Source organism: Xiphias gladius, chromosome 3, assembly GCF_016859285.1.
Source record: "Xiphias gladius isolate SHS-SW01 ecotype Sanya breed wild chromosome 3, ASM1685928v1, whole genome shotgun sequence".
Lineage (NCBI taxonomy): Eukaryota > Metazoa > Chordata > Actinopteri > Istiophoriformes > Xiphiidae > Xiphias > Xiphias gladius.
This window is the reverse complement of record NC_053402.1, coordinates 16,917,503-16,942,854: the sequence shown is the minus strand read 5'-3', so window position 1 is coordinate 16,942,854 and position 25,352 is coordinate 16,917,503. Positions and strand designations below refer to the sequence as shown.

At 42.9% G+C, this 25,352-nt stretch overlaps 1 protein-coding gene across 3 annotated transcripts; it reads right to left on the bottom strand.

Annotated features, from left to right (window-relative positions):
* Positions 1–62: 62 nt before the first annotated feature.
* On the bottom strand, positions 63–23,719 carry camsap3 (calmodulin regulated spectrin-associated protein family, member 3). 3 transcript variants are annotated; one of them, XM_040158509.1, is made up of 17 exons: positions 23,587–23,719; positions 16,381–16,643; positions 9,513–9,653; positions 9,190–9,276; positions 7,828–7,966; positions 7,580–7,719; positions 7,405–7,489; positions 7,250–7,292; positions 7,095–7,150; positions 6,732–6,804; positions 4,522–6,643; positions 4,299–4,423; positions 3,692–3,984; positions 3,450–3,543; positions 2,799–2,917; positions 2,567–2,685; positions 63–2,438 (listed from the first exon to the last, which is right to left on the bottom strand). In XM_040158509.1, exons 1-17 carry the CDS (start codon positions 23,717–23,719, stop codon positions 2,139–2,141), a joined length of 4,332 nt encoding a protein of 1,443 aa, XP_040014443.1. In that variant the 3' UTR covers positions 63–2,138. The 3 variants fall into 3 exon arrangements, with proteins under 3 accessions (XP_040014443.1, XP_040014450.1, XP_040014458.1); XM_040158516.1 differs by having other exon boundaries at positions 6,732–6,768; XM_040158524.1 differs by having other exon boundaries at positions 6,732–6,765.
* Between the last annotated feature and the right edge of the window lie 1,633 nt (positions 23,720–25,352).

Here is a 25,352-nt window from a genome sequence, read left to right as displayed (position 1 = left end):
CAAATGGGAAAAGAAACATGGGGATGAAAAAAACATAGATGACAATGATTTAAAAAGGAGTTTTATTTTCTCTGGTCCAGTTGCCAAGGATAGTCAATTTATGAAATGAACATACATAATGTGCTGGCACAGATTGGATAACGGAAGAGAAAGAAAACAAATGTTAAGACAACTTCTGTGAAATGAATTAATGACTTACCACCTTAACCAAAAAAGACATAAGTAGAAACTCCAACTAAACATCAATGCAACATCTAATGCAAATCAAATAAATACACCTCTGGGTGATGTGGGGATTTCTAGGGGAGAATTGCACAGAATCAAAATATAGTGTTAAACTAACACATACTACTCTTTACAAACACATAAATACAAACATCCACTTATTCCATATGCACTCCTCCACACACACCTTTAATCAATAATCTTATTTAATTTTTCTAAATGCTGCTCTCAACATGTTTTTCACATCTGTACTGGAATCTCATTCAAACAACACAACTGTTGGAGGCAGTGAGTGATTTGAAAGAAGACAGCTGCACCATGCCAGCTGCTGTAGTGCTAAAGACTGAAAAGGAAGAGAAAAGGGCCAATTTCCCACACATCTTGTGGCAATATTGACCTGATCACAAGCAAATGTAGGGTCAAGTGTTCATGGACTGGCAAAAAAAAAAAAAAAAAACAGTTTAGCATTTAAATTCCCCTAATTATACATGAAGGAGTCTCTAGAGACTGTGTGGGGAAGATGAGGGCTGTTACAGTCCGGAATTATCCTTCATAAAGAAAACTAATGTTTACATGCCAAGACACACAAACAGGGAATCATATATTAGGAAACAGACTCCTAGTGACCTAAAGGATTTATTAATCCCTAGACAAAAGGTTTCAGCAATTTTCAGCTGTTTGACAATTTTCTATTCATTCTCATTCACTCATTCTCATCTCAAACATACATCTCACGAATGCTCAAGCAGCAGGCTAGCTTATTCATAGCTTACAAAGGTCAACTTACTTTTTACAAATCATTGTCAAAAAAAATCAAAGTAATCAGCATTCAGTATATATTAAATTAGCATTGATTATCATTTTCACACAGAGCTGTATCCAAGTAATGATAAACATGGTAAAGCCCTCCTTCATGGTTTGTATTGTTTTTCAAGATAAGCTCAGATAACATTTCAATTCATCACATGTTGAAAATGAGAAAGCAATTTAAGAGGAAAAAAGTCACATGAATTTCATTCTTCTTTCAGCTCTCAAAGGCTGAAGTGATTTGTCCAGCAAAAACATGTCAAAACAGTATATAAAAAAAAAAAAAAAAAAACATCCAGATGTCTACAGCTGAAGGAGAGTTGGAGTGGAGTGCACGAACTATGGGGGCACAGGCAGTTTCTAGGTGTGAAAGTCCACTGACAACCACAGTAGCCACCACCGGTGCAGCCCACAGAGGAACCACCCACTATGGTATTTTCGGTTCCTGACCAACCAGTAACGATACCCCTGAATGGAATGAGTGGTTAGTGTGTGCCCTACATTCATATGAGAGCAGTGTTACCTGCTGTTAATTTTCAGCTGAGATCTCCTATCACAACTGAGAGCTGAGCCACTTGTCTCAGCAAACTGGAGAGAGAGTGAGCCCTGGAAGAAGAAGAAAAGGCAGCAAAAGGAAATGCAAGCAGAATTGAGGGGGGCAGGAACTACTCTGGCCAAAAATACTGTTGTGCGGGCAAAGGCAGTATGGTTGTCTCCTCTTTTTCTCGCCTAGGAGGCTCAAAAGTGACTCCGGGGGCAGGGTAAGGCAAGGCATGGGGAGGCAGGGTGCGAGGGAAAGAGAATTTTTCATCCCGACAGAATCATTCGCATTACATTTTACAATCTAGGGCCCATCAGAAGCTCTTGAGCCTATTGTAACTACATCGGTTTAATGAGCATGTGATTGACCCTTTCTCTTGGCATGTAGAGTTGACTGGATTGTTCTTGGGGTCCAGGTTGATAGCTCAGCCGTGCTGCCCACTGCTAGTCTAAGTGGGTAATGAACAATCTCAAGTGCCTCACTGGCCAAAATACAAGGACAATAGGAGTCAAGCTGGGAGTTGGTTCCCTGAATGGTAACATATCTACCCATCTTGTGTATGTCTTTATTTTGGGGTGCCAAGCTTTTTTGGAGTTCCTGGGCGCTTTTGCCAAAAGTGACCGGGGATGGTGAAAGCGTCAACACTCATGGACATGGTTTTGGACGGGATGACCGTGAACTGCTTGCGGTCAGAGCTGTACTTGTAAATGGACTCTACCATCTCACTTGTGATGGTGCGGGGGCCGATGCCAGTGAGCCGTACCATCTCTTCTGTTTCAGGGTTCATGGTGTAAATTGCTCTGAATTGGCAGCTGGAATCTCTAAAGAGGATGAGGAAGTGGTTGGCCGTGCTCTTCTCCATTTCCTGAAGAGGGAGAGACAGAAAAGAATACAACACACGTCAAGTGCAGCAAGAAAACAGAAATCATGGTCACTTATAACCCAGTTAGGGTGGACCTCTTTGATGGACTCTGACACAGCAGGATGGCTTACCTCTACAATCTTGTTTTTCTGTGGTTCATTGACCTTGCCGGCCAGGCAGCAGCGAGTGATAGCATTATGGATGATGAACTTGTTGGACTTAAAGCTAGGCTCCTTGTACAGCTTTGGCCCTGCGAGATATAGAAATTTCCAAATGTCATATACCCAACAAAACAATGCTTATTGGAATAATTTTTTTTATAGTTTAAAACAAGAGTCTCATATTTTGGAACACATCACTGACCTGTGTATTCTGGGATAGAGGCAGGGGAGGAAATGGTGGAGCCAGTCTCCCAGTCCTTCTCTCCATTATGAGCACTTGTTCGTCCCGGTGACATTAGCCGGGAAGGAGAGTGTGAACGGCTAGAGGGAGTCAAAAAAGATTTTGGAGAAGAAAGTCATCAATGGACCTTGAGGCTGTGGTAACATGCGCCTTTGCCACCTATATAGGGATAAGAGCTACCACAGGACCTGAAGTTGGTATTCAAACATACATTAACACACAAACATAAATTTAATACCTTGATATCAATATTGTGAGAATTTTTTAGGGAAGGCAATTGTGCGAGCAGAAAATATTTACAGACATATTTTGAAAAATCAATAATGACATGGACATAATCAACAAACAGTTATTTCTGGTTCATTTTACTCTATTGAATAATAGTTTATTGTCATATGATAATAATAGTATTATAATGATGTATTTCCCAGCTCTACTTTACTATAGTAAATTTATTAATATGGTGTAAAAGGCATTTTTTTTATTTCTTTGGGACTTGTAAAGGGACCATTTAAAATCCTGACACTGTTTTTGGCTGTATTACTGTATGTGCCTCCCACTTTACAAGCATTTATTAAAGCAAAAACAAGCCATTGTCAATGTGCAGGTTACCTGGGAGACTTCCTAACAGACAGGCCTCCAGAGTCATTAGTCATGTAGGACAGGTTCATGGTTGAGTGGGAGTACACTTTGTTCAGTTTGGTGCCTAGATGGAGGAAAACAGGAATGGAAAATGAAATTATATTGAGAAACGAAATACTTGTGAGTGTAGGAAGAGGGCATGTAAAGAATACTAAGAAAAAATAAAATAAAAAATATTACGACTGGTATGTGTAAATATTAGAACTATTTACCCATGAAACCCTTGACAGGGCTATGAGAGAGGACGGAGTCATCTCTGAACACAGTCTTAGGTCTCTGCTTCTTGACACCGCGAACCGTAGTGGGTTTCTGCCTCAGCACCTTGTCTAAGTCTTCCATGATCTTCAGCTGCTGTCTCCTTTCATACTCCTGCCTAGTGAAGTCTCCTCTTCGCTGGGGAGTCCCCTCTACTGGTGGGGTGCATGATGCTGGAGGGGTGCCTGGGGTTTGGGGTCTGTCCTCACTTTTATTCCCCCAGCCCTCGATGATCATCCACTGAGGCTTGCTAAAAGTGCATAAAGATATGTGTAAGACTTTCAATGCTTCACACTGACTTTGCAAAACCATTGGTAAAACCATAACAAGACTGATGTATCAGACAGTTAATAGCAACAATTCATTTGTTTTACGAAACATGGGACAGTGAATCGATACATCCTAATCATCATCAGTGATATGCTCCAGAAACATGTTTACAGTAATGTTCAAACTTTATAAACCTGACCAATAATAGTGTTTAATTTAATTTAATGTAAAACACAAAATGCTACAGAGCTCATTTAGTTATGAATGCAGGTGCTCTAATAAAAAGGATCTCACTTGGATTCTCTTTCTTTTTCCTGCTCAAGTTTGCGTCTTTTCATCTCTTCTGCTCTCTTCTGCTGTTTCTCCAGCAAAGCTGCTCTTCGCTGGGCCATCTCATCCTCCGGTCGCTCCTTGTCATCCTAACAATAAAGATCAGACATAAAGGCATGAACGCGCTGACCTTACAAAAACAGCATTTTTAGAATGGCACATACAGTAATAATAATCCGTCACCTACTTTGAAAAAGAAACCAACCCCTCCTTTGGTCTCAGGTTCTGTCCGGTCACTCATCGAGTCAGACAAGGCGTCAGGTACTTGGTCATCCTGTTCCCCATCTCGCAGAGCAGACAGCGAGATCTCAATCAGGCTACTGCGTTTACCATTCATCAGGCCTGCAGGGGCGTCACTCTCAAAGGAGCACTCTGATGGGGCACCAGAGCTGCAGCCCCCACTTGCAAGTCCATCCTTCTTAGCCGCATGACCATGCAAGGACCCTGTCTCCAGGTCCAAGCTAAATATACTATGATCGTCATTGGAGCCTACCTCTGACAGGGCGTCATCCGCGGCAGGACGGGGAGTCGGAGTAGGAGTTGGTATAGGGGTCAGTGTTGGCGTGGGAACAGGAGTTGGTCCAGATGAGCGCAGCTCATCTAGGCTGCCAGAGTCACCAATGGAGAATGAGGAGGAAGTCTGGACTTGGGATTGCAGGGGATTTACACGACGTAGGTGGGGGATGCGGTCCACGTTTTGAGGTGGGGTGAGAACTCTTGAAAGGGTTGGGACTTTAATGTCCAAAGGACGACTGTGTTGGTGGTGTTTGGGGCTTTTAGGGGGCACAGATTGGGCTCTACGATGGACTTGAGGAGATTTAGGAGGAGGCGTGTGGTTTGTGAATTTGCGTGATGGAGACGGAGAGGAGGAGGCCGAATTTAAATCTCGGGTGGATTCTCGAGACATGCGTGCAGGGGTATGGGCTGGGGTGGAGGTTTTAGGGCTGGCTGGAATTACCCAGGATTTGTTGTTGGAAGTTGGGGTTTTCTTCTTGATTAGCTGGTTCTGCTGCTCAGTCAGCCGCTGCATGTCACTTTGCAGGGAGGTAAGAGCTGCAGTCAGCTTCGATACAGCATTGTTATAGTCCCCTAGTGGAGTTACCCCAGGTGTCCCAGGGCCCTTCTCTTCTGGTGTACTTGCTTTTTCTTTGGAGTTACTGAACTGTTTGTTGAGCACAAGTCCCCCTTTGACATTACCCTGATCCTCCACTAAGGGGCGCTGTTCATCTTGTTCCTGCTGCTCTTCCTCCTCCATGCGAGCTAGCCTTTCTTCCAGTGTCAAGCGAGAGAGGTCTTCTTCTGTGGATGAGGTGCTGACCTGGCCATCCCCTCCTTCCCCCTTGCCTTCGTCCTCACGATGCTCCTTCTTTAACTGGAGAAAAGCACTCTTCCCCAGTCTTTGCCGGTGCTTTGCGAAAATGGCCTCTATGCGTTTCTTCTGGGCTTCGATAGCTTTACGCTTCTCTTCAAGCCGAGCTCCCAGCTCAGACATCTCATTACTGAGTTTTGGGCTTTTGCTGGGGCTTTCTTCAGACCTTTTTGCCCACGTGGTCATCTGAGGAGAAGAGGAGTCGCTGGCTTTGGGAGAATCTATAATCTGCTTCTTTTTGCGTTCTGCAAAGCTCGTCATCTTCACACCGCTGTCAGACACCTCTTTGCCATGGCCCCTAGCAGAGTATGCACCAGCAGCCGGTGTGGTTGGAGTGGACTGGGCCTTAGGCATGTCTTCTGATGCATCTGAGTCCACACTGCCATCTCTCAAGACTGAGTCATCATCTCGCGAACATTCAGAAGTGTTCCTGGTGCGAGTGAGCTCCCTGGACTCTCCTGTGGGCCGGTACATCATTCCTGAGCGGGTAGGGGCAGAGCAGCTGATGGTTGCTAAGTTGCTGTTATGTCTAGAATTAGCAGGGTCATCAGGAGAATGGAGGTAGAAGCCATCAGGAGCCCCATCAGGGTGTAAACGAGGCTCCATCTTGCTCTCGTTGTGAATAATCTGGAGAGCCTCTTCGATGGTAGGCAGCTCTCCAGTTTCACTCCCTGCAAGGCCATTCTCCTCTGCCAACCTCGGAATACTGGGAGTCTGGGTGGCCCAGGAAGCTCTCTGTGGGCCATTGGGGCCAGGTGTTTTGCTAAGCAAATGGCTGAGGTCTTCAGGAGGGGTGTAGGGCACCCGGGTAATGTTTTGGCCCGCTGGGTTGAGTTGGTCTGAGCTCACAGAGCGGGTTATCACAGGATTGCCCATCACAATATCCACATCACTGTCTAGGCCAAAAGGAATGCTGAAGGATACTGCTGACAAGGGGCGACTAGGAAGAAAAGAAAAAGCCAGTATAAGTACAATAAAAATAAGTACAGAAGAAAGTGTTTAGATGTTACTGAATATACGTGTCCTACCTGAGGGGTTTCTTGCTCCATGTCTTTCCAACTCCTTCTATATGAGACATTGAGGTAGACTGAGTCAAAGATCCTGAGTGCAATGGGACACACACAGATATGTAAAGGCATGCACACAACAGAAGGATGCACACCATACAGGGATGCACATATCATTCGAACAATACACCAGTAAAAGGAAAAAATATGCCCAAAAAGTTTCAAATATTTATAAAAGAAAGAAAAGATGAGTACAATTAAACATGAAACACAACTTAAACAAACAAGCATTGAGGGAAACATTTGAACCAGACTGTAAAATGACAAAAATATGTAAAAACATTGTAGCTTGATGTAATGATGAGAGGACAGTCTTAATGTTACCTGACACAGATGAGGAGATGGGGAGGAAAGGCTTCTTGAAGATTGAAGGGGAGGTACTGTAAGGCAGACAGAAAACCTTTCAGTTCAAAGGAGTGCATCCAAAGAATATGCCAGGCTACTACAAAAGCAAAATAATATTCAAAGAGCTTCTGTACCTGCTGCCACTCAAGCTACTTTGTGTTTCTGGTGTGTATCCGTCTAGCAAAAAAAGAAATCCCCCAATAAGACTTTCTAACAGATATTCAATGTTATGATGTTACTTGTAGGATTCACAGCATTTACAAAACACCGCAAAATTAGTGACACTTACCCAACGTGTATACTGGCTGAACAAATTCTGGCTTTTGTATTTCAAACCAACTAAGCAGTTCTGCTAGGAAGCTCAGCAGGTTGAGCTAAACAAATCACACAGAATACATAAGCCATTAAGAAGAAAAATAAGCACTCAATATTTTTTTGTTTATTGGGAATGGGAATGTAAGTACCTGAAGCTCCGGTGGTGTGTAAAGCATGTCCTCCAGTGTCAAGTGACAGCAGCACTTAAGACAGCTGTCACAGAATTCGCGGATGAAGTGCAGGTTGTACAGGCTGTCTGCTACAGACATGGAATCCTTCATACAAACATCTTCCAGGGAGAAAAAAAAAAAGTGTTAAGTTGACATAAAAACATTAAGTACTAAAAAGCCTGGGGTTCTCACTCTTAAGAGTTAGTGGTTCCAGTGTTTGTTGGTACCTTCAAGTCTTAGCAGGCCAGGGCAATAGTAATGCATGACAGCAGCAACAGCACAACCACTCGACAAGTCTTTGACTTTATTCACCACTGGAAAGATGGGCTTTTGTTTGGACTGAATTTTATCCTTCCTGTAGCGAAGCTAAAAAAAAAAAGAAAAAGAAAAAGACAAAAACAAAAAGGAACAAGACGATCAAATACTGCAATGTGACCTTAAAAATGTTTATATGTAAAATATTTGGAATATTAGTTAATGTTAAAAACCACCATCAAAGTCAGGGTTTTCCAAACATGGGTCAATATTTTAAAGTCTATATGCACTGTGATACATAACAGAATATGTTAAAAAACAAAAACATAAAAAGAATTGCATATGAATGTGAGAACGAGGACAAATAAAGGTCATGCTAATGTGTACAAGAGATGGCTTAATTAGAGCACAAGGAAGGAAGGTTTTGTCAGGAAAAAGTGGGACGAGTGAGGGTCTCAGGAGGCAGAGAGAAGAGGCGAGAGAGAGAGAGAGAGAGAGAGAAATGTTTCAGGTACGACTACATAATATAGAAAAACAGCAGACTGTCAGCAGGGACCAGTTGTTTAGAAGCCTGTCTCTGTTAACCCCCACAGCCTCTCTCACACAAACACACACCTGTGTCACACAGACAACCAGAGGAACTGGTTGTACATTGTGCACTTTCAAGGCCTGCCTGAGTACCAACTGTGATTCATGCACTACTCGTATGTCAACAAACAATGCCTTTCACGCCCTTCATGCCCCGCCCTATGACATTTATGCTTTGACGTGCAACTTAATGCAGACTAGAATGTAATGCACACTAGCATTCTCACACTACCATATGGAGAAAAAAAAAAAACACACCTGACAATCAGATATTTGCTGATAAATTTGATGAAGACACTGGAGGGATGGAGGGACAGGGGGAAGGAGCAGAGGAAAGGAGGGAACTTACAGGAACAAGTTTCCAGTACCAGCGAGTAGGACACTGTCAGAGGAGGAGGAGGGACAGGAGATAGAGAAAGGGATAGAGATAGAGATAGGGAGTGGAGAATAGGAGCACAAGGAGAGGTATTAAGCCTACAGCCGAAGAGCTAGACAAAGAAGAGAAAGGGTTGTGACGACGGTAATTTCTTGACATGACAAGACAGCCTTGTTGACAAAGCAATGACACTGCCCTTAATCTGTTGTGTCAACCAATACTTGTTTTGCTTGTAGAGTAAGAGTGGGTAAGAGCCTGCAAGTGTAGAAAAACCAACCATATGATTTTATCCGAGACAAATCATCGTGTGTTTTTGGATATAACCATGTGTGACAAGAGAAATACACTGGCAGTGTAATGCAATACTCACAGAGGGTTGAAAAGGCTGGGGCTCTGTAACAGTTTGAGATGAGTCATTTTGGGATCCTTCAGTAAGTTCTCTCAGCTTCTGGTTTAGCTGAGTGCATGGAAAAAGACAAAATAGTTATTACACATTGATCAAGGACCAGTGTACTATGAGCTGTCACATTAATAGAATGTATTGGATTAAAGAACTAAGGCATCCTAATCTCTGAAGCTAAAAAGACACTGGGTCATCCACAACAGAAGTCTGAACAATTAGAAATGTCTGACAGGATACAATAAAGATGTATGCTTGAATCAACCATTGTTTCTTTCTGGCTTACTCCTTACCCCGTTAACCCAATGAAGCAGAGCATCCTCCCAGCTGGTTTCTCCACCCAGCAGCTCAGCAGAACCACATTTCTTCACCGCAGTCACCGTCTCCATGGCTCCCACAGCCATCAGGGCATCTATCATTGCCAGGTGAGCACTCTGCACCAATCACAAGGAAGAAAGAGGAGGAACCGTCAGAGGTGGGACCTGTCACAGCGCAGGCCAAAGAATCCAACAGCACAACTCAATTACAGCTGACACAATAATGCTGGACACTGACATTTCTACTGCTCTAGCAGAGCACCACTTACTGCAGAACAGAGATCTTCTCTTTCCTTTGAAGCACTACCAATATTTACAAGCAGCATCCTCCAGAGGTCACCAGAAGCCAGCTGTGAGTCAGCAGAAACACTAACAAGAGTTCTCAGCAAGCAAACGCACACATCAGCAGATGTGGGTGAACTCTGGACCCATGTTTGTACAATCATTAAATCATTAAAGAGGCAATGGGCCTGTACTATGATAACGCGTGTGTTCCCGGACTGTCATTCCTCAGCTGCTCTCCCTTTATTTGCCTTCTCTCCAGCACGCGTTTCTCTTTTGCACAGTGAAATGTTGTTGTATGACTCATGTGTAAGAGACTGCAGGATAAAAAGAGGTGTTGTAACTAGATCACCAGGAAGCACAACTAAGAACAGCATTCTCTGGAAGAAACAGGTGTTCCATATTTTATCTGCATTTTCGGTGTATGAATGTGTTTTTGTATATTTAGATATACTTACTACAGATATAGTTTTTTTCCCCCACACACAGACAACAATCAAACAAAAATACGTTTGCTTACATATATTTTCTATTCCCTTAGCATTTGTATCCAACAGACATTTCCTCATACTTGAGAGACCATTACTGTGCTATCTCTAATGGCCAGAGCCCATTAAAATGCACCGCCAACATTATCAGCTTAGTCAGAGAGAACGGCCTAACTCTATAAACCTGTTAGCTCATTAGAAGTTGTGCTCCATTCGTGCCATGGAGCTGAAACCAACAGTACTTTATATGTCTAACCTCCATATTGCTCTAAATTATTCAGATATTTAAACCATTTGGATGTGCATTTCATTCATACAGACAACTGGCAAATAACAAATTAATTCTTGGGTTTATTCAAGATAGCACTCTCGTCCTTTGCCCTCTTTATCCTTTCAAGTCTATGTATTCAATGTATGATTCTTCTATCTTTTTCTCCTCTATTTGTATCGCTTTTAGTTGCCATCTAACAGCAGCACTGGCACCCCTCTCTCTTCACTACTGGCTTACTGCAAAAGGCTCCTTGTTATAATAATTAATTCTGACCAACGGAAGGGACATGCAAGTCGCAAACAACACATTCCTGTCATGGGGTCACTCCTACAATCTCCAATCCTCAGTTTAGAGCCTAATCTGTGCAAATCAGTGCCTATTCCCCTTTTACTACTTACAAATTCCACTTTAGAGGCCAGAAATTCTTACTCTAACCTCTTACGTTGCCCCTGATGGGGGCTGGTGGCAGTCCAGCTGCGTGCATGAGCCCTGTCTGCATGTCTGCCTACTCAACCCTGATGTAAAGTGCTGACCTGGACAGACCCAGTGCTAGGGCGGGCAGGGCGGGCTATGCCAGCAAATGCTTGTCAGATAGCATTGGGCCAAGTTCGCTGGATGTGCTGTAGTCAGTCACTGGGAGCTGTGTGGCCCTGGCTGGCCTGGCCTCACAACACTGCTGCCAGGACTAGAGCTGCTGCTTGTGTGTTGTATGTTCAGTGGAAATGTCTGCAGTACAGAGGGGGACAAATGATCTGATATAAGGACTAGGGCTTCTCAAGGCTAGCCACAATCTGATTACTTAGCAGTGATTATTGAAACATGGTAGGGCTGGACAAAAATTAAATTATACCATATATCAACTATCATAATGTGAATTCATAAATATATTGTATTATCATCTTAAAAAATTATGCATTCCAAAAGAATTATTTTTGAGCAAACTTAAGTTTTTGTTTTACATGTGTCAAGAGTTCTGTCTGATGTAAACAGACAAGGGATAGATCATTGTATTAAACATCAATTAGGTCATATTTGTGCAATTTTGAATTATTTTGCTATACTGTAATTTATACACCAGAATTCAAAACATACTCTCATTACTATGGTGATATTGATTTCAAACTTTATTTTTCTTGAGCCCTACAACATGGGCCACTGGTTAAGTACCTCCAGTAGCTGTGTTTGAAATTCTCTGGATAAAAACAAAGTGATTTAAGACAGGAACATATTTTCTGCATTAAGCCACAAAGTGTAATCATAGGTTGTAGCTATTGTCACAGTGTGAAAGGAGACAGGATGACTGAGAGAAAAAGAAGACATGAACACGAGAGAATGACAGACTTAGTGAAAGTGGCCAACCATGTTGTCATGCTATACAGTAATTATTCAAAGGAGAGATTAGAGGGTAATTCATGACAAAAAAGTGCAGAATGAAAGGGGAAGAAAGGGCCGCTGCTAGCGGATTTCCCCATGCAGACCCAGGAGAGCTCGCTAAGCTAAATCACAAGTCTCCCTAATGAGAGGGGAGAGAGGAGCAACTCATGAACACACAGCACAGAGCCTGCCAGATCACCATAACAACCAACCAGCTGACCCACAATGCATCTCAACACAAGCCTGACCGCAGCAGTGCTCCGTGCTCCCGGCTTAGCACTGGCTCTCTGCTCGGAAACATCCAGCCAGCAAACACTTAATGCTCCTCAAACCGATGTGAGAGGAAAAATGAACACCTCGTCAATGAACCCCATCAACATGAAATATTTATGGCCCTATTTGGCAAATGTGCTTGCACAATGGTGTCAAAAACATGCCAAACAAAGAATGCAAAGGTAGGGTAAATCTGATTATGTCTGAAATATGACTTAACCCCATCCCCCCAACCCTGCCTGGTGCCTACTGAGGGGGAGACAAACAGGGGGGGATCAGGCAGGTCTGGGGCCCAGCAGGGGATTTTGGACCGGGGTTATATGGTTATTTTAACGCTCATATGAACATGAACTGTATGTTTAAGCAAGGAAAACCTGTCTAGAACACACCAAACTTGTTTAACATACGGTGAATACGTTTGAGTGCTACTCAACATTTGTTTCCCATCAGCGAAGGCCCAAAGCAGAACAAATAGTGTAAGATGATGGTTAGCTTTTCTGATAGTCCGCCACTTTTATTTTCAACTAAGCTCCTGACTGATGCTCACTTGAGCAGAAACCTGCCAACACAGCAGTATGATTTAAGACAAAGTGTCAGTGCCTATCCAAAACCAACAGGGGACAAGAAGAGGGTTATCTGCATTATGGCTACATGACTTACTTTGTCACTGTGGGAAAAAATGCTTAACCACGTCTCCAGTGCGTTAAGTTGCAGTCTGTGTCAAATGGATAATATACGACGATCTCCTACTGTCTCAACCAACAGTAGGTGTAACAAATTAGTTACAAGTTTGATATGGTGAGAGATGTTAGGTGCATGGTGAGTCAGTGGTCATCTCTGGCGTGTCATCCAGTCGTGGATGATGACGTTCAGTCTGCATGGCAGATTATCTCTAATCTTCACAGATCTTTATCCTCAATCTCAGGAGTGATGGGGGCTGGGCTATCACCGGAAGGACAGTTATCAGTAGGATGCATGTACACACATGTACAGCAAGTAACGGGTGGAGGCAGCTGGAGGCTCCATTGCTGAAGCCAAGTGCAAAGAGGCCCATGGATGTGCCATCTACAAAGCCTTCCTTTCAGGATAACCCTGGCCTATAAAGACGCTGGTGCTAGCTTGAGCTGCAGGAGCAGGGCCCCCGACTCCCTGTTTCAAGAACTTTGTACCCTCTCAAAGTAGGGCAAACAAATATTCATCGATACCTATTTAAAGTGTTGAATTAACGAAATCAATGTACCTCCATTTTTGGTTTCGTGAAAACTATGGCAAGATAATATGATGAATAAATGATACAACAGTTTCTAACATTATGGTCAGTGCCATGTACGCAAATATCCCCAGCATGCACGGATTTACAAGACACCACAAAGAAATAAACTAAACCCTGAACTGCAAGTAATACCATAACATTTTACAAATAAAAAATATTGCATATTTCACTTAAGTTACAAAGTTAGACTTTCAGACCTTCATGTTTACAGCTAAATGAATAGGTTACAGATATAGTATTTCTATATTGACAACAACATACAAAAAGCAAGATTAAGTCTTGCCTTTGTTTCTGAGCTTTTTTTTATGAAAATATTTCATTTTAGACTCGACCCTCTCATATTACATACAATTCAGAGGAAAATGGGACTCACTTTCCACTTGTCCTAGATTGCACGGCTCACACCATTCATTTTCTTCCTGAATATTTCTGAATCTATCTATTAACTAAGGAATTTCAAGGTCCAGAGGCAGGGACAAACAAGAAATGTTTCTTCGTCCCGTAGCAGCAGCTTACAGTTTGATGAAGACCATAATTACACTACTAGTTCGGTGAGCTATGATGTGTCTGTTTTTGCCCTACTTTGATCATAGCACCAACTGTGTATTTTTATATGGAGCAGGTCACTGGTGCTCCGCACTGACATCAGTGCAGCAACCCAAGCCAGCAGGAGCATCTTTATGGGTTAGGATAAACCTACATCCCTGGATTTATACATGAGCCAAGTTTCACAATTATTAGCAATGAACAGCAATGATGCAAGATGTGTGATGTATTAATAACAAATTGAAAAGTCATCAACAGTGCATGGCTGGGCAGATTAACTGGCAGCAGTGTTTACCTGTCAGCAACACGCATGACTCAACGTACTTTAACGTAAATGCACTACATGTTATAATCTTGTTTGACACAGATATGTTAAGCTGTAATATACGGCAGTACTGCAGCAGATTGCTGCTGCTCCAAAGCCGTTTACTGGCCAAGACCCACACTGATGCTCCATCCTTCTAATGCTGCTGCAGTATGACCCACTTTCCTTGCTTGCCACACTGTAGGTACAGTGCCAGTCAGTGGCAGACAAGCTCAGACAGCAGCCTAGGGCCAGGCAACAGCTGGAAGGCTCAAATACCCATGCAGCAAATGGCAAATGCAACATTAACAGTAACAGCCAAAATAAGAGTTTCATGATTAGGATTTAAAGCTGAGATGCTTCATAGTCTGCCCTGGAAGCAACACCCAGAGCGGAGATTGCACGCAAACAGACTGGTTCATTACAGATTAACAAATTACAGCAACATCAAGCATGAAAGAGACCTACTGTGTCATTAGGCCATTATTACTGATGCTGTAGTGATGATGATCATGATGAAATTGTAGTCATTGTTACTATGACTACTACAGTTTTTAACTTTCATATTTGTGTGTTTTTTTTTTAATGGTTTTGCCATGGAAAGCCTTGTTGGAGCTTTGGTGTGAGGTGGCACATCTGTCAGTGCAGGTGCTTAACTATCAGAAATCCCACAAGAGCAAACAGGTTTGAGGTTTAGAAAAAACAGTCCAGCCCAAAGGACTCTGTGAACTCACATTCAGTGCCAATGGAGGGTGCATGTGACATGGTTACATTTACATTAATTTTGTCATATTATGCATTGATACATCACCATAGTACATTAACCAAGATCCAAATTCTCATATCATCAAGTTCTACTGCTAATGGTCACATAATTTCCATTCTATTTAGTTAAGATAATGCCACAGATGCATGCAAACCTTTTCAAACTTACATTCAAGCATATCATCACAACAGCCAGCACCAGCAGTGCCACACCTGCTGCAGTGGCCAGTAGACAGTAGAGAGCAGCAGTGGCGCAAACAACTTTCAACTAAGAACAACACTATCCATGCAAATCCCTAGAGACTCACTACGTAGCTTTAAAATAAAAGTCTGTATGTGCATGAACAAAGCTGGGAAATGCAGTTGTATCGCATTTTGTGAGGAAGATCTTCTGTATAAATGAAGGGTTTATTGGAATACTTCAAAACTGAGTTACAGTGAGTTGTTGTTGTGTCAGCTGAAGCGGAAAAGCAGTTAACGTTCCATCAGACATAAAAGCATCCCTCCTCATTTAGACTGTTATGGTTACTGAAAACTAACTTAATTTGTAGGCTTTAAGTCGGAGGAACTTATGACTATATTACGCGAGTACTAGAGAGAGAGAAGAGAGAGAGAAGAGAGAGAGGAGAGAGAGAGAGAGAGAGAGAGAGATCTATTGTCAAGGGCTAAGAGGACAAACCAGTTTCTCTTGATTTAACTCATGAAGCCAGCCCAGAGCATTCTCTCAACACAGTATCTAAAGTTTCACCAGAACTGTTTAGCCATTGTTCTGGTCTGGACCATCTATTGTATCTAGATTCTCCCTCCCTCTCACACCCTGGATTTAAAGTAGTCGTCCCTTGTGTCACCCTAGTGACTGCCCTAGTCCTAGCAGCTGGATCCACTCATCCTCTCAGATCAGCTGGGGGCAGCATAGGAGGATGGGGTTGGGGATGGGATGGGGTTGAATGAGTGGGGGATGTTTTGATGTCCTTTAATCCCCAGAATCAAAGCATAAACAAGCCCCTATATCAACAACCAAGCCCACTCAAACCTCTCTCTTTTTCTGCAGACTCACAGATAGTAGAGCATCTGGTTCCATGGGAGGAGACATTCACTTTTTAGCCTGATGGACAAACATAAAGCAGTTTCTACCTGAACAACAGATCTAACATCTCCTTGAATCAATCCAGGCAGGCCACTTGCCACAAAACTGGCTGCCAGACTGGTGTGGCATCATCATAACCTATCAAAATCTCTTAGTCCCTATGTGAGCACCATAACTTTACCATTTTGATGGGTTTATGCCGGAGGTCTGCGTCAGTCGCTAGTGTGTCTTCATCTTTGGAGACTATTCCTTTCTGACTGAGGATTTCCAGCAGGGCAATGTTGTCTTTGGGCTGTGCCTCGGCTCCGGTGCCCCCCAGTAATAGGCTGTAGGTCCGGCAGTAGAGTTCTGAGGACTGGAGAAGGCGCGTGACTGGCGGTTTAAGATGCTCCTGCTCATACTGGTCAGAGTAGAAGGGGTCACGCAGCTCTGCGGGGACATTCTCTACCAAGAGAAAAACATACAGACACTGTTTGATACGTTCCTGGAGCAGTGATGATACTAGAGAACTTGGTGCAGAATTTAACAAACAATGTGTTGAGGGAGATCTATAAATAAAATTAAGTTCTGAATGCTCTGGAAAGTGGAGGAACGTCTCTCATTAGCAGTCCCTTAACTTCCTCAGTTTTAGATCATCACGAACATGTTTAATTTTTGCTGGCTTGGAAACCTGCTTTCTGCCTGGTCCCGTGGCATATTAAGACAGCTGGTGTATACCCTAAGGCTATAATCATATGAGTGAGTAGAGCAGAGCAAGCATCAAGGTCAATTGGGCATGATGAACTCAGAGGTTGGCATCTGCAGATTACAAGATGCTCTGCCACTTGTTTCTTCCCTCTTTTTTTAATCCCCTTGATTCATTTTTGTACAACAGCTTCTGTGAAAATTGCTCTTTCAGATCTTCAGAGAGATTTGTAAATCTCAGAAGCAGAAATCAGCAACCTGAATGAAATCTACAACCTCAAAACTACGAAAAGCAAATGGGAAAACCCTACGTCTGTCTCACTTAAGAGAAAGCGTAGTAAGGCATTATCACACGATTTGTGGTTAGCTGAAGATTGCTAAATAATCTTCAGCTAATTGGTCTGGCTAACTGGCTGACCGGTCTTTTTCGCAAATAAGATGGGCACAGCCTAAAAAAATTATCCTAAAAAACACACACTTGACACACCCTCTATGAAACTGGTTCCTCTGCATCCAGACCAAACCAGCAGCAAACTCAATAGCCCGTGTCTCTGTGCAAACATACTGGAATAAGCGCCTCGCTGTTTTAAAGGGCCTTCGGGAAAATAGTTGACGAACTGAAATATCAGCAGTCTGCCTGAAAAGAGTAATGACAAACTTAATGGTAATGCGTGTTTATGAATGCCTAAGATTGTACCTAACAGAGAAACAAAGGGGTTATTACAAGGGAGGTGTCACTATGTTGTATCACTATAAAGTCATGTAACAAATCCACTGACATCAGACAACAAAACAAAACACCCAGCTTCAAAGGTGAGACAATGCCCTGTTCTCTGTCTCTCATTCTCACTCCATGATGACTATAGATGTTAGACAATATTGTCAGTCACACCACATGGTCCATTTTGTTGTAAATATGCTCCTGTGTGCCAACACTACAATGCTCGCTTTACTGCTGTAAACACTGTGGCACACCAACCAAAATGTACACCTTTAGTCTTGGGTCCAGGTAGTTACTTGAGCCAAAAAAAAAAAGTCTTCCCACGATGACGTGTATAAAGAAAAAGAAAAACTTCACCAGAAGGCAAAGCAGGATGCAAATGACACAACTCAGTGAGATGAGAGAGATCGATATGAACATGATTTCCCTATGAGACAGTCTGGCCATGAATAATGACTTTTTGTGTCACATACAGTATATCACAAAGAAAAACTGGGTACAAATTTAAAGCTAAAATCCAAACACATTTTTCCCAAACTATGTACCTGCACATCAAAAACAGCAACAATCACTGGATAAAGCATACAACTAATGTGAAAAAAAAAAAAGGAATAGGAGGCAATGAAAAGAATGACAAGCTGGCAGCCTTAAGCGGAACTAAGCCCAAGCAAAAAGGAGTGGGAAGCCTCCATAATGTTAACATCACTACATCTCCAGGGAAATAGTTCGATTGAAAACACAATCTTGTGTCTTTGCATAAACTCGAGCAACAGCCGCTCTGTCACTTTCCCAGGTAATGGGGCCAGTGCTTATCTACTGGACTGAGTAAAAAGGCAAAAGTCAAGTGTGCACAAAGATTATTAACAGGTTACCACTTTATCATAGTTGTTGAGCAGGGAGAGAACTCTTCAAGTAGAGAGGTTCGAGCCAGCATTTGCCATCTACGGAGGAGTTTTTGACCCAGAAACTTAGTCCCTACCACCTGCTACTCTGTGCTGTCGCTGACCCTGACCTCTTACCTTTTTGTGTAGGATGAAAGCAAACAAGAGATTTTTTTTGTCATGTTGTTGTTATTATCATAACAAAAGACAACTGAGAAAAAACACAGTATTATTTCAGTGATTGGCTGGAATGCACAATATTTGGTCCTGTAAAATTAGCTAAACTCTTAAAAGGTATAGTGGAATCGATGCAGCTTGTCATTGTGACTGTGTCAGCTCAGCTTTGTTAGCTCCTATCCGTACTGACCTGCATTGCTTGATAGCCTGCTGATAACAGGAGCCATATGTCCTTCTACTTTATTGACTTGACTGAGCGAGCATGCTGGTCCTGTCACAGGCATTGCCACATGTGTCTGACAGTAATCAACAGACATGGAGCAACAAAAACAGATCCAAACCAAAAATGGACTGAAATCTGCCACAGTTTAAACTAACCCGGCTCCTTTTGGAGAAAATCATTAGACAGGACCCCACCACCCAACCTTTCGCACTTTACATTTAAGTGAAACAATCATCATTGGATTTCAAGAAGGTTGTCACAGTAACAGTGAGCACCAAGTAGTTCTCTCTATTAATAACATGGCACAGCAGTTTGCAACACCTGCTGGATTTGACAATCTAAACTGTCAGGCTGCTTTCTGGAATCTTTCAGGAACCCTGGCATATATTAAATAATTCACAAGAGCTCAAATATGCAAAAGTGTGCAAGGTAAGCAGGAAGTTCAATTGGCAAGATTAGCCATTTCCACCCACATGTCACATTTAGGCATCAGTCCACACCTGCCCGATCAAAAAATTGCATTCAGTGACAAATTTTCTTTTTCTACGCCACTTAGTATGTTCACAAGAGAGCATTTAACAAAATGAGTAACTCAGTACTACATATGTTTTGATAAGGCTATTGGCTGTAACTTCAAGATCCTCCCTGGAAAATTGAGGTATAAACATCCTCATCATGTGGTGGAAAGGATCAAACACAGATGATTATCCGCTCTCATTTTTAGAACAAAGCAGGCACTGTTTTGTGCCCCCAAAATCTAGCGGTGGTGAGAGGGGCTATGTTAACACCCTACCCTACATGTGACCACTAGTTCTGAGCGAAATGCTGATGCCAGCAAAAACATTAAACTACAGCTTAGACATCTTGGACAAGATTGTAGGAGACTGTCATTTGATCTGTCTGCATGTTAAGACTGTACTGTTCCATTTACAATAACAATATTTCCTAATTTCAGCATATTTCACGAGCCAACTATAAAACATCCAATGATGCATTTATCAGATGACCTGTATATTATCTACTGGTTTGAAGAAATATCTCAGATCATCAATAAACTTCAGATGCACTGATGTGACTCGATTCATCTGGTCAATTTCTTTAACCGAGAAATATACATGTATGCCCATAAAATTTTTTAAAAAATGCTAAATTTTTTTGATCAATGAGTCCACATCTGACAGTACATGCTCAGAAGGAAAAAGCACACCTCCAAGCACTACGCATGAAGCGTCCCACATCCCTATACGTTCACAGGTCCACTTACCATAAACCAGCCATCCCTATCAGCCATGTGCATCCTGTAAAGGATCACCACAGGCAGCGCTCTAGTATGACATATGCACAGTAGCCTCAAATTGAATTAGAGGCTCAGTGTACACAGAAGCACATCCTACAGACAGAGTTTGATTACATTATAGTGGCTTCAGAGGATAACAGGGCAGCACGAGATACAGAGTTATAAAGTGTACAGAATGCATTCACCCAACAAAAGTGTCCTCGAGTTAGACACCAACTCCCAACCACATCTGTGTGTACTGTTTTGTAGCTCTGCTCTTTGACCTCCGTGTATGTGTAGCAAGTGATTTCACTTACAATAAAATATCACATGATCTTAAAACACACCTTGCAACTCAGCAACTGCATAAAGGGGTTTACCTAAGTCTGAAACCTAAGAGTTTCATATAGTGCACCAATAGGACTTCCTGCCTCTTGAGTAAACACTAATAGCAAGACAACATCCTCCTCAGGTCCTTGTCCCTTGTTGACTCACCATAGTTACAATGACTGGGAGAGGGTGAGTGATCATTCAAATAGGATTTCAGTATGATCCGAGCAGGTTTGTAGCTAGGTGGGGCTAACGCTCTAGAGAAACACAGGGTTTGAAGCATGCAGGTACAAGGTGGTTTGGGTTCACTACTAGGAAAAAAAAAAAATCGTAAGAGGTTACTCATGACCAAAGCAGGGAATATTTAAATTGGGCCATAGGATGTTTCATAAGTGGTAATTAAGTTGTTTAATTTTTTTTTTTTTAATGTTTGGATTGCTCTCAGATTTTTGGACCCCACTGTATGAGCAAGTTTCTCCCAAGCCTACAAACTGGTGAATCAAGATTCCAATGAAAAAGGCACAAACTGGTTTGACTGACCCTTAAATGATCTGTCATCTGTCAAAGCAACTACAAGGGCAGGTCATAAATTATATTCTTGCCTAACCACTTTTCCTTCACCTTGGATGGAAAACATAATACATAGTTTATATGTCAAGGCATTATAAAAGATCATTAGACAGTGTTTCAGTACTGAGCAGCCGAATATCTACCATGAAAATCTTTTAATACATCTATGCTAATAAAAAAGAAATGTAAAAAATATGAATATGCCTATATGTGGTGCATGAACAAATAAGAAACGAGTAAAATATTTTTTGAAGTACTTTATATAAATATATATATATATATATGTAAAAACAGGCTCTAGCTAATTCCAGCATATGAGAGCATGTAACGATGAGATTTTATGCTGTGTCTTAACAATGTTACTACGAAACTCCAAACATGTTGTCACTCAGTGGGTCAAACAGAGTCTGTAGGGAACAACTACTTTGTGTGGAGTCTCTTACTAGAGCAAGGAGTTGTGGGGATGGCATGATCTCCTTTCCATTCAAAAAGGATGGTTCTGAGTTCCCTTGGATGAAAGAGACAGGGAATAAGTGTTGCAGGTCTTTTCTTTAGCATTTAGAGGATTTGACAAGGTTCAAGCATTATGTTTCAAACTGTTATATGTGGGCGGCAATTAGAGATGATTATCTTCGCACTGTGGGTTTGGCTGTGTCGAAGATGAGGGTAAGAATCTTGCAGGGACTTTGTGTTTCTGTATTATCTGCACTTGTTCTCCTAACCTTGACAGATTTTTATGCTAACTTTGGTATTTCAGTCCGAGCCTGTAAGCAGCTTTCAGATGGTCATGATTGCACGGGGATTCGTTTTAGGGCAGCCTGTATAAGACTAGAGGTCTTTTTTGTTCATTTATCTCGAAATTTCATTAGGCCATTGCCAGCTCCCTTTAAAGCTACTGTCTAACCTTTTAACATTCCTCTATCTAAAGAAAGACCTGAGATGTACACAGTATACGGTCCATGTGAAAGTCCATTTCGTATTGCTGAGACTCCGGGGTTAAAAATGTTGCCTACTGTCATCATTAAGTTAACTGACCTGGAGGAGCTGAGGACCAGACGACCTGGTCTGGCTCCTGCTGCGCTTACGCTTTTTCTGCCCAGCTGAGTTTTCTGGGATGGGACTTGGTGATGTCATCCTGACTTTGCAGGAAACTATCTTCGAGGCGGCCTGAGTTGACTGAGACAAGAAAACCGCAACATCAACGCAGCCTTGGTCTCCATACCCCTGTCGCCCGGCACGGAGGGCGACTTTGTCCAGAGGGCGTGGTTGAGGCGCAAAAACGGAGCATACAGAGGCAGCTGGGTCTCCGGCTCGCCTGGGATTGTGTAACGTGCAAGTCATGTTGTCAAAGTAAAATAGAGTTCACCTCACACCCTTTCCAGCCGGAACCGAGTAAATCTGTGTTTAAAACCTTGACTATTAACCTCTAGCTGTGTGTGTATTTATTTATGCGCACATCTCAGGAATGTGAATGTGTTTTCTTCTTCTTATTATTTTTTTTGGTCTTGTTTTAGTAAACGGACCCAAGATCACTTGAGAACCCAGTGGCCCCGTCGTTAGACTGACGCGTGTACTACTCCTCCTCCGTTGAATAAAGTTTTTAAAAAAATTGAAGCGAGCAGGAGGCACGACGTCGAAGGCCGTTTCGAACGAGACCGTGCTCGGTGTCTTCACCGTGAGAATCTCATCTTTGCCGAAACAAAGAGACTCGTTATCGCCTCAGGGTCAGAGCCGACGCTGTTCTAAGACCTTGTCCGAAGAACCGCGAAGAAAACTCTCGTCTCATGATACGTCTGCTCTCTGCAACAGAATGATTTTTCCTTAGGTGGGTGTGTTTTTGCATCATAGGGGGCTGGGTGGTTTCTCACAGGCGCCTCCCGAGGTTTGTTGACTACGGACGTTGGAAGAGAACCCCCCCTCCCCAGTAAAACTGGAAAGGTACAACAGTCTGCGCAGTTTATTCACTCGCGAATTGCCTGAAACTGGCGCTCACGCCGGGGCCTGTCATCTCCTAGAGGGGAGGATGGTACTGGAAATCATCTACGGCCCCACGTTGCACATTAAAAAAACAGCAAGCTTAGAAACATACCCAGTAGCCTGCTCTCTTTTTTTTTTTCTGACTGAAGCCTGGCGGCCAGAGACACGACAAAAAAAAAAAAAATGGGTTAGCGTGATAAGGCCTAGGGAGGAGGCCTGTGCCTCTGAAACACACATACCTAGAAAATGTGACCACCCATTGAATGAGAACAAATGACATGTGTCAGAGTCGGAAAAAAAAAAAATGCATACAGCGCATGGTCCCCCTTTCATATGCTGCTCTTTGTGCTGAAAATCTGCTGAGCCATACGCGCACTGCAGTTCCCCTACATGCATGTGTTTCTTCGCTACACTGCCGAACAGTATATAAACGTAATTCAGGACAACAACAGCAACAGAAAAAAAAAAGGGGGGGGATCGTGGTCTTCATGCGACCCGTCTGAATGACATTCTAACTCACCAGGCCCGCAGCCTAAGCCGAAACCTACCTGCACAGCCGTAGGACTTCGCCAGTAGCCACCCGACACTTGCGCATATTTTTGCTTTAGTACAGTCATACAAATCCAATGGCTTTATGTCTGGGACCACAGAAGTCTTCCTCATGGTAGGGGAGTCCACCATAGCGAGCATGTGAAAAAAAAAAATAAAAAAAAAATTTAAAAAAAAATGGGAAGCGGTGCTGGCACAAAAAAAAAAAAAAAAAAAAGGGGGGCTACAAGACGGTATAAAAATTTTCAAGCAATCATTCTGTGAGTAGACTGTTCCGCGCGACCGGGGCTCTCATACGGATGTGGGTAAGGGTTTTGTCGGGAAAATATCCGGCCCGGAGCTGCTTCCCAGCCAGTTAACGTCCCCCTTTTTTTTCCGTGTGGTTTTGGAGTCGAAATCCCTGTTCCGAGTGTGCCCTCACGACCAAGCGAAGCCCCTACCCGCCGGGCTATCAGAGAAAACCGGACTATTCCACCCGAGTTTGCCCTTCTTCGTCCGCATCGCTGTGTGCCCAGTCCGCTGTGCCGGAGCTCCGCCGCGAGCCCAGCCGATGACTGACTACCAGGTGCTCCACACTGGCGTCGCTCGCTCGCCCCGGCGTCCAATGGACATCGAGCTCGAGCGACGAGGGCGGGACCTCCCGCTCGGGTTGAAGGCAGACGGCAGTGAAGGTGTGGTGGGACTCGTGCCTACAGGTGCATCGGCTGCCACGCAGGTGAGCGCCAGGAGGAGAGCCCCCCCCCCCCCCCCCCACTGGAAAGGTCAGACAGCTGAAAGTGACCTAATAATAGAAATATACCCGGAACACGAAATTTTAGGGGAACTATTCAGATCCTACACTTAAGTTGTAAGTAACACAATGTAAAAATATTCCCAGGTAAGTAAAGTCTTGCATGAATAAAGGTATTATCCGCAAAATCTACTTAAAATATCATAAGAACTGAATATGACCAGTGGCCCCCCCTTCAGAGTGCTGAATTACTATTACTGATGCGTTACAGTGCACGCTGGATTTTAATATAGCTTATTCAGCTGTCGCTTATTCATGCTATTCTGTTAACTACCAGTCAGAATGGCAGCGTTTTTACCCACGGTCCACTGCCACACACACACATATATATATATATATTCTCGTATTTTGCCTTATTAAACGCTCTCTGGATTGGGCGTGCAAGCACGGACAGGGCTCGACTGACACACGGTACAGTGGTACGTGGAGTTTAGTGACCGCACGCAATTTCCGGCATCGCTGGTTTTTAATCAGCTACAATAACTGCAAACACACATGTGGGTATGTCGGGCCATTAATCCATAGTATATTTTATAAGGTGATCTTATTTGTATTTAAAAATCAAAGTAGCTAGTAGCTATAGAGCTGTCAGATAAATACAGTGAACGGTACAATATTTCACTTTGAGATGTGGTGGAGTAGAAGTATAAATCAGTATAAATTAGAAATACTCAGGTGAAGTACAACTTCAAAATTGTGCACAAGTGCAAAAAAATGCCTTAAATGCACTTAGTTACTTTCCACCACTGCTGGATGCTGGACTTACCTGTAATCCCTGCATTGTCTGCTTTGCCTCCATGTAGGTGACAATTTTTCATGGATGTTTCAACAGTTCAGATGAAAAATACATTAAAGTTCATTACATAGGAAATACAGTGTCCTGGACTGTGAAAATTGAAGCCCTGCTGCAGCGGGCGAACTCCCATCAGCTTCAGGGCTGCTGCTCTGTGGATGACCCTGACCACTGACCTCTTG